Below are 10,565 nucleotides of genomic sequence, written 5' to 3' on the forward strand. Positions count from 1 at the left end.
ATCCAACCATATATAATCTTGGAATAAGTAAATATTAAATCAAGTTTTAGTAATTACTTAAGATGATGCAAATTGTTTACTTTTAAACCATATTTTACACTGTCATCCATCAGTTGTTAATACGGCCAAAGCGGAAATTACATTGTATGCCACCGATGGCTGTCGTTACATCCAACTTGTTAACAATTATAGCTAATGTTAATTCAATAAAACTGTAAGATTGTATCAAGCTAGATAGTCTGAGTCTCTTTCGTTTTGTGCCAAAAATTAAATTAAAAGAAAGGAGGCTTAGTAGGACATACAAACAATAAGGCTAAACAAATGACCAACAATAGTATGATCCATTCGCAACAAAAAGGCGAACAATAATACAGTCTTCTAAATGGGAATTACCTGCACGGAAGTTATCTGGTCTACGTCAACTTAAGCACTTGGCCATGAACCCGCTGAAGTATAGTCTTCTAAGTAGATGCTATTGAGCGGAACTCACAGAAAAGCTGCAAGTTCACACTTGAGTGGTAACACTGATAAGGCCAATATTTTTTATGCGTAGCACAGTAGTCTTTTGATCCTACTCATTTCCTTACAGAAAGACTCAACCAGGATACATAGTGATAATTGACAGTTATGATTTAAGGCTCAGATTCCCAACCTTCTGTATCGGATTTTTCGGCTGCAGCTATAGTTTAGGATACCTATAGTGTTTCATTCCTAGAAAATCTCCATTAGTTTTTCTAAACCGGACTTCTAAAAGGGTCACCTCATTAATTTATCTTGTTCCCATAACATTTTTTTTTAAATATAAAGTTACTTGCCACAACCAAGATTATAACTAATAAAAAAATAATATTAATATTGCAATAATAATTTTCATTTGACTTTCTAAAGTTATACTGGGAATAAGCAACGTCCTTTATAAATTTAATGTTTTCTAAATGCATTCAAACGTGTCAGGCTACAATTTTGAGATAAATTTCAATCATATATAATGAAAAATTTATATAGAAATTTGAATAAAGAAAAAATGACGAGTCATTGACATAAGTATGAATATGAGGTAAAAGCCTTGTTGAATAATTATGTAAAAATAAATAAAATGAATTTATAAAGGAAGGGTTTGTTCACATGTAATTATATATAAACTTCCCAAGTAATGAAATACAATTATTATACTTTCATTTAACCATTGAAAATAAAATTAATAATAATAAAAAAATAATTATAAAATTTTATTTTAAGAACATCGATTCCGACATAACAAAGTTATTAGTTTTTAGTCAAGTTTTTACCGTAACAAACAGTCTATACGTACCATTTAGGAATTCATGAAAGTCAAGAATCACTATTTCTCTTGTGTTGTCCACGAATGTTTTCACATCTTTAAGAATAAATTCTAAAGGATGAACTATTGCAATTCCATGGCATACCCAGAAATTTCCTTTGTAGAGTGCTACCCGAATATCCAAGTACCTGGCGCCATGGATTAGCTGCTCCATGATGCTTTCATCCTGTGATATAATTTAAATTAAAAAAATATATATATATATATATATTTTAAACGACTCATAAATGAAAAGTAGGAGTATAGCTTGCTATATGTACCTGTGCGTAGATATATTTGATAAGTCGGTTGTCGCTGAAGGGTTTGTACGCGAGAAAAAATGCTCCGGAATCATGTGTGCCGGGTATGAAGGCCTCATTGAGCCTCAGCGAAGAAATTAGCGGCTGTAGTTCTTCCATCCAGCGAGGGTTAGAGCTCAGGCAGCTCACTGCCGCTGGAACAAATACTCATAAACATTTGCTTTATCTTTGTTTTCAATTCTTCATATTTTGCGGAGTAAATTTCCTGTGAATGACTGAAAAGAAGGCCCTTCAATATAGCTTACCATTTCAATTAAGGCATATTATTATTTACGAGGAGAAATGGTAGTCAAAATTTAGACACTATGATCTTTTCCACGCTTATGTAATATAAAGAAAGATAAGCCCAAGAATAAAGTTGCATGCTTCAAACTTTTATTCTGGCTTATTCCTAATTATTACTTTTATTAGAAATTTTAGTTGATAGCTAGGTTTTTTTCAACACAACCAACGATTAAGTAGTGTTAAGTTATACAAGTAAATTTGCTGTAGGTGACATAGTGATATGATAAAAACATGTGGAGAATCTACCCATTGATAGAACTCCAATAACATTTCTAGAGAACAACTCGAGGCCATCTTCATGGTATAAAAATAAGATGATAAACTACATGGTCCAATAATTAGTTTTGGTGGCTCTAATAAATAGTTTTGTGTTCATACCTGAATCGATCTACAAATGATGCTCGATTCGTTACCATCGACTACTCGAGATGACAATCCTCATGGATGTCTTTGGAGTATAGTTGTATTGGTGATATAAACGTCGATAGATCAGTGGATCTAAAAACTCTAATGGGAGTTCATGTTGTTTATAATATATGTGATCCTGCTAACGTTTAATGTCATTAAAATATTAATGTCATACAAAGATAATAAAATAAAATATGTGAAAATAACAGATTTCACTTAATAAATAGAAAAAAAATTCTTCGCAGTCGGTAGGATTCGAACCTACGCTCCCAGAGGGAATCTGATTTCTAGTCAGACGCCTTAACCACTCGGCCACGACTGCTTACGTTATGGGTCGGGGTGTTAAATTATTCACTTTGTAAAGGACAAGCTGACAAATTTAGAATTTTATTAAACTACAAACCCATAAGTGTCTAAATATTTTATTTTGCAATTAAAAAGTAATTTTACTTGATTACTTAAAAAACTAGTTTTATAATCATTCAAAGTATATCAATCACGGTGTAAATGAAGATTATAAATTGCTTATAATTAAAATATCAGAATCCAGAACGTTGCCTTGAAGAACTTTAGGTTCACTCTCATAAGAATTAAGAATTTGAAAAAAAAAACATGGACAGAATGCAGGAAGACACCCAAGAAATTTCTTCTTTGATATTTTCGCGATAAACTTTTCTGCATTCTTGCTGAACAGTGAACGGCGAAGAGTAGAATTACAATTAGAACATTTCTGGTGTATTTCCTAAAAAAAAAAAAAACGGTTGTATTATAACTACACGTCTAGAACCTTTATAGATTCTGAGATAGGAGATAAGAGCAATGACGGATTGTTTGTATGAGACAGGAGAGTGAGCTGAACGTGAATTTTTATTGTAGATATTTGTGAGGAATGTAATAGCTCTAAGCGAATTCGAGCTATCAGAATCAGATGATCGACAATATTATATCCAACAAAAAGAATTACATTTTCTAATAAGGATTTGACCACAGTTGCGTTGGGTGCTGAAGAAGTTAAGAAATGTGACATCCATTGAGAAGGATCTTCCAAATGTAATAGAAAGGGGAACTTTCAAAATACTTTAAAAATTCCAAGTCGGGTGAGAACCACCATCCAACAATTTAGAGGCCATCCTGCAATTTTTTTTCATCGTGTAAGACCAGACCTTCCTATTGACTAGAATATATCAACTACACTTCCCTTCCTGCCCCGATTAAAGTAACGAGATCGTTGAACCAAATTAATGAATAACTAATTATTAAAATATTAAACAACCATAACATGACCCATATTTTAAAAGGGTACATAATAATACTGTACCACTTTCATCAAGAATATAAAGTTATCCTAGACTGAAATCCAACATTTTTGAATTAAATGATTTTAGTTAATATATACTGCTCACGTTATTAGATTCAAGAGATAATATTGTAAAGGATATAGGCACTAGTGGTTCTATTATTATCTATAACAATGGACAGCATGCATTGTTGCCTTGCCCAATGAATAAAATTTATTTCAAGGTTAAACCCTAGAAAAATCAGATTAAAATCTCTATGTTTTGAGCCATTTACTAGACTGTACAATTTTTATTTGATGGAATATATGATAGCCATGGTTTAACCGAGGGAAGTTCTTCATCCTCGAAACGGTTTATTTATTCAACTTCGTTTTAATATGAATAGTGAAAAACAGCAAGCACCAAAATGTAGCAGCACAAACATAATTAAGAACAATGATAATGCAAATAGTAATAAAACGTATTTTTTAAGGTTAGCTACCTCCAGAAATAAATTAATAAATGAAGTTCATAAACTTTTTTTGTAATAATCCCAATAGTGATAGCAGGTTTGACAATTGAGGTATGGAAATGAAAAAGCCTGTAGGTACCAAAACAGTAGTTTTGAGAAAAGCGACAATAAAAAAACATGTAGCTGGCCACGCTTTATGTAATAAAATTAGGAAAAAATAAAGCTCTAGGAATTAAATTCAAGATAGGAACTTCTAGCGATTACTACTCGATTGGGGCTGGTTTTTTCATCATTATCTTCATTATTTTTTTTTATTTCTGGCAATTACAGTATTTTCCATTTTCATACCTCAATTAATTCTTGATCTCTCTAATTCAATAAACCTTTTCTAAAGTTAATCTAATAAAGTTAGTGTGGTGAACCTGCTTCCATTACAAAAAAACTACGTACATACTTACCTATACTAGTGTTCCTAGCTTTTAAATTTTTTTTTTTCATGCTTATAATTTCATTTAAGATCGCAAATTACTTAAGGATACATAAAAAATAAGAAAAAAATATAAAAGCTGAAGAAAAGTGGGTGTTGTAATTCATTTTAAAATTAGTCAATGTTTTTCGTCAGAATATAAACAACTTTATGCTTAAACTAAATTATTGAATAGGATTCTGTAAAATTTCAATTACTCTCCCTCATTTTGTTTAAAAATGGCAGACGTTTACAGTTTTTATACACTCGCTCATATCCCGGTCTATACTTCTTTTTTATATTATAAAGGTTGTGGGTTAATATTAACCGATTCTGAAATGTCTTCCTTTTGAATTAAAAATCTAGAACAGTTTCATTACTAAATAATTATATTTGTAATCGTATTAACCAATCTACAAATTTTTCATTTCTCAAATCACAAAGAAAAAATAATTGAACTTTTTATATCACTATATTATAGGAAAAAATAAGTGTTCAAAGTTCAATAATTATGCCTGTCTTAGTTTTTCGATCATTTCTTTACCTTAACATAGTATTAACCAACGAAAACAAATTACATGGGAATATTCAGGTTTGTTTTGAGCAAGGCATGTAACTTCTCTCGCCCTGCAAGGAATAAAACACACTCACGGTCTCCAGTTGCGGATATTACGTTATTACTGTTACATAACGCGATTATATAACAGAAAGTTAACCAAGTACAATGACGCGTGAACCGAGGAGGGAATCTGAACAAGATAAGGAACGCAACTCAGCAGACCTTTCCGGAACGTGGGAACACATTTGAGGAATTAAATATGGGTGGAATATTTTAAACTATCGCATATATACTAAATCGCTAAAAAGATGCAAAAAAAAAAAAAAGAAAAGAAAACTGAGAATATTACAACAATAAGATACAATAATTGTATAATTATATTTTATTAATTGTATTATTGAAAAAGAAAAAAAAATAGTTTAAAAAAGAGAAACAAAAATAGTTTACAACTATTTATTTTCCGACATTTCGCCCCACTTTGCAGGGCTAAAAAGATACAAAAAAAAATTGTATTATTATATCTTATTAATTGTATTATTAAGAGAGAAACAAAAATAGTTTACAAAAGAGAAACAAAAATAGTTTACGACTTTTTATTTTCCGACGTTTCGCCCCACTTTGTATCTTATTGTTGTAATATTCTCAGTTTTATTTTTTTAAAATATTTTTAGCCCTGATGAAGCCCTGCAAAGTGGGGCGAAACGTCGGAAAATAAATAGTTGTAAGCTATTTTTGTTTCTCTTTTGACTGCAACCCTGACCATCTTCTTATATATTTTAAACTACCATGGTGTTTGAACCAAATTGACCCCTTCAATATAAAATAGAAATTCCAAACGATTACAAATAATATTACAATACATTGGTGAGAAAAAAATTAAAATAAACAAAAATTAAGTTAAGAAATAAAACACAATATATCAACATCTTTGAAGAGAAATATAATATATTATTTTTATGATTTTTTTAAATATTTGCTGGGTCATACTAGTGTCCATGTGATAAAGACTTTTGAGGGTATTTTCAATTTCCTTGCTTTCTTCAGTTCTTCCCCAGAGCACCTAACTCTGGAATTTCCAATGGGATGGGATTATTTTGTTTACTTTTTTGATCTAACGCTTTCTAAAGGCGTGAATTTCCAAAAACCGAAGAGTTTTACGAGTTGCGAGCAAGCAACACGAAAAATCGAACTTTAGGAACATTATCTTCATTCTTTTTCTGAATTTCTGAATACAGTTTCCCGTTAAAATCCGTCACCATGATCGAGCCATTTACTTATTGATGCGGCATCTTCATGACAGTCAATTTAGTTTTCTCCCTTGGTGGATGAAACTCGAATAAAGATGAAGGATTGATTCTTACAGGAGATTGAATTCTAAAACGATTCTGTTTTTAGGGTATGTTCCATTTCCCGCAAGTTTTGCACTCAAATTTTTAAAAATTCGAAAAAATTCTTTGGTGTTTTTGGTTAAACGCGTTGGATCAAAGTAGTCCCCGGTATGAATTCGTTCTAAATTCAGCTTTAATATCGGAATTTGCAAGAAATAAATAAAAATAGTAGCTTATTCTATATGAAATGGACTGAAGCTTATCAACACTCTCATAAGATAGACTGCACGGCACTGTTATGTGACCACCGTGCAAAAATAAAATAACAAAAATGTTGAGGTATATAGCATAATATAATTTAATATTACTTGTGTTTTTATTGCTTTCGGAATTTATAGTCTACTGGGACATGCCATAATGCCCTCTAGACGATGTGTTTTTCAGATCAAAAGGATACAGATTTTTTAATAGGTTCTTGGTCCAATCAAAGATGAATAAACTGGGAAAATTTTAACAAGTGGAAGTGACTAATAATCTAATTATTCCCACAATTATGTAGAAGTTACATCAACAAGACTGAGCGGAAGTGTGGTAAAAAATAAAGATAAGTGTATAATCAAGATGTAGATGTACTTAACCATGTAAGACATGTACTTGACCATGGAACAAGCTAAAAAAAAGTGGTGTTTATTTATATAAAAATATTTTTTTATACAAGGATATTTCGTGCTTTGCAATAAGTGTAAAAGCCAGAATTCAGATGTTTTTTTTCATATTGTACAAGTGCTACTGAACGATTACCTTCATAACTCAAATGGTGTTTACTTAATTGTTTATTTTTCATGGTCAAGTACTCAAATACCTTGATGATTCACTTTTCCTCAGTTCTTGCCACAATTCCGTTCCACCTGAGTCTTGTTGATGTAACTTCGACACAATTGTGGAAGTATTTATATTATTAGTCATTTCCTATGTTTAAATTATTTTCCATTTTACTTCTCCTAGATTAGTCCAAGAGTCTATTATAAAAATGACTGGGAATCTCTGTCACCTGTGTGAAAGACAGATTGGCGGGTGTTGAGCAGTTTAATACTCCTGTTGTGATGATAGAAGAAGAATGGTCAATTATTCTTAAAATAATCTCTATAACATGAAATCTTAATTGTCCTACTTGGTTCAGAGTGGTTCTGGTGCCAGTAGGCAGCCCACCAGCCGAGGCACAGCTTTTGATAGTCTGGCTCCGAGAAAAGCCTGCCTTCCTGGATTCCAGTCCTCACTGTCCCTAAGGCTCCATTGGCATAGGACCTGGATAGGATGAATTGGATAAAGTTAATGACTTGAAGAGAGACGTTAACGATCACCTCACTACAAAAATTAAGAGCTTCCTCAATAAAACACACACAGAGAAAGAAATTTATTCAATCATGCTGCCCAAATACATCGGGTTGCTACATTACACAGCATACTGATCAATCCTATCAGAAACAATCCCAAAAGAAAGATAACATTTTTTTTTTTCCCACAGTATTATTTTACAATTAATATCAGTCTACAAACTAAATACAAGCTTTTCAATTTATTCCTTTTTTTTTTTCTTTCCCCTCCATTTTACAACCCTTATTTCATTTTATCAACAAATTCCCCTATATAACAAATATTAGAATATAAAAATATAAAAAATAACAAAGTAGTAAATAGATAAATAACTAAAATTTCTTCTAACTTTCCAGATATATGATAAAAAGTTATCATTTTGGGTAAATTAATATATATTTGGTTTTAGGGCGCCTTGTGGGCTTATGGGCTAAGGGGCTGAAAAAAGCCTTTTTATTATATTGTAGTTAAAAATGTTTATGTGTGAGCCCTCAAAATTTTCAAAATATTCAACCAAATTAACCAAAAAAAAAAAATATTTACAATAACATATTGGTAATCGAAGATTTTTTTAATTAAAATATCAATTATTTCCATCCTCTTAATTCAAACCAACCTTGATATTCCTTTCGTCACTGCGACTGTCACAGAGCATTTCAATAGTTTTCAAGATCAACTGATTTCCAATTTCTAACTATTACTATTTCTATCAAGCGGGTTCCACTGACATCACTTCTTACGATATGTCCATATAACCAGGGGTGGACTTTTTATTTTTTATATTTGTAGTTAAAAAAGATTTTCTTTTCCTCTATGTTTACTACTTTATCAAACATAAATTACATTTAAAATACCATCCTATTCTTCAAAACTACAATAATTATTATATTTTAAGGTATATATTTATAACAGCATATAAAAATGTAATGTATTAGGTAATATAGTAATATAGGTAGGTTTAATATTCCTTTACAATGTCTGCTCTCTCCTCCCTCTCCCAGCGTGTTTATAACAACAATATCGGTAGGTTAATTAATTAATTAGGTTAGTAAATAATTACTAGTTTTTAATCAAGATTTAAGATTAAATTTAATCATTTTTATTTCTTAATAATTTTTTTGTCGCTTGAGAACATAATTTAAGGAGGAAGCCATGTTTAAATTATGGTAATCTAGAAAAATACTTTTGCTCACCGTTAAACGAAAGAAGAGGACGGTAGAGTCTTTTGAAACTGATATTGAACCTATCCCATACCAATACCCAATTCCCTTCAATCGAAATATAGGTATACCGAGGAAAATACGTTTACGCATTGAGTGATTAACGAAATCTTATAAAATCGATATTGTAAATTAAATCAAAATCGGATAAACGGTTAAATCGATAATGCCGGACACAATTTTTATTATAGGCAGACATTTGTTACTTTAAGTCTATATCGTAAAATATGAGTAAAGGTTTCGATTCTTTTTTTTTTTCTTATTTCTTTATTTATTGACATTTACAACTGTATATAAAATACAACAAGTAAATTTGAAGTAAGATCATAATGGTATGGTAGAGAAACTACGCGTTGGTAGCACTCTAAAAACATTTTTACAATATAAGATCACGAAGCCATCTTCTTTTCAGGAGCCTCGGGGGATTGCCAGGAATGTAAAGGTGGATCCACATGTTGGCCGCTCGCCACGGATCGGAGGCTCGTTCAAATGGTCGGCAAACAAAGAGCGGGCCATTCACATGTCAGTGTTATTCAGAGAGGCAAGCATGGCGGACGTACTAATGGTTTCAGCCATTGCACTTGGATTGTATTATTTTTATTACAAAAAAAGAAAATGAAAGGAAATTAAATATAAATAAATAAGATTAAATATAAAACTTATTATAAAAATACCAACAAACACCTTTAACCTCCTAACAGCTCTCAGTTGTAACTAGACAAAGAACAATGGTGTAGATGCTACACGAGCGCTCTCACGAACCCCTTTGATCTGTGTCCAAAAACCGACTCTCGACGGCTCGGCAACGAGCCTAGGCCAACCAAGCCAAGCCACCCATCCACATGCTCGCGTATGTCTGAGTTCGCCATGGCTCGGCCAACATGTAGAGGCCCCTTAAGAGGGAGCAAGGTTAGAAACTAGGGGGTTTGAGTGGTTAGAGAGTTTATATCGGATTTGGGCTAGATCAGTTACATAAGAAACATTTAGGTCTTTATGGATGGTTTTATTTGTAATTTTTTTTCGATTCTTAGAACATATATATATTTTTGTTTATTTCTTCGTACATACTAAGCATCCTTTTCATTCAAAAGAAGCCAAAACACGTTTAATGAATATATATATGCTTTTGAACAAACTAAAATACATTGCAAAATGTATAAATACCTGAACTTAGGAAGGACTTCCTTACTCGGCTTCACATTGTACAAGCCAACCCAATCACCCGGCCTCCATAGAGAACCGACGTCCCAGGAAAGATCCATGATGCGCAGTGCCTTCGTGTTCACCAGCGGCGAAACCAAGATCTGCACAATTGGATCGCGACATCCTTCTGTCATACAAAAGTTATTTGTTTGTAAATATTGTAACTAAGAAAATGTAATGTAAGAAAATTCTTCTATTTTTTAAAGATTTTAAACAAAATCTTAAAACAAATGCATTCCCTACCAATGAACCTAATTTGATCTGGAATATTATCATTATTGGATAACTGTTGTTTAAATTATTTTACATAATTGTAAACATTATAAAAAATA

General features: G+C 31.7%; 1 protein-coding gene and 1 non-coding gene across 3 annotated transcripts in view; both read right to left on the bottom strand.

Annotated features, from left to right (window-relative positions):
- The window catches only part of LOC106679713 (PI-PLC X domain-containing protein 1), a 29,126-nt gene that overhangs the window by 7,775 nt on the left and 10,786 nt on the right, over positions 1-10,565 (bottom strand). For both annotated transcript variants that reach the window (XM_014419023.3, XM_024359291.2), the window contains exons 2-5: positions 10,195-10,360; positions 7,608-7,741; positions 1,603-1,775; positions 1,313-1,508 (exon numbers count right to left, since the gene is read on the bottom strand). In XM_014419023.3, coding sequence (XP_014274509.2) covers positions 1,313-1,508; positions 1,603-1,775; positions 7,608-7,741; positions 10,195-10,360 — 669 coding nt within the window. The remainder of the gene's footprint in view (positions 1-1,312; positions 1,509-1,602; positions 1,776-7,607; positions 7,742-10,194; positions 10,361-10,565) is intronic.
- On the bottom strand, positions 2,575-2,656 carry TRNAS-AGA (transfer RNA serine (anticodon AGA)). The gene has a single exon. It is a non-coding gene; the product is annotated as a tRNA-Ser (tRNA).

This window comes from Halyomorpha halys, unplaced genomic scaffold (genome assembly GCF_000696795.3).
Source record: "Halyomorpha halys isolate HHAL.00 unplaced genomic scaffold, Hhal_1.1 Scaffold215.1, whole genome shotgun sequence".
NCBI classification, from domain to species: Eukaryota; Metazoa; Arthropoda; class Insecta; order Hemiptera; family Pentatomidae; genus Halyomorpha; species Halyomorpha halys.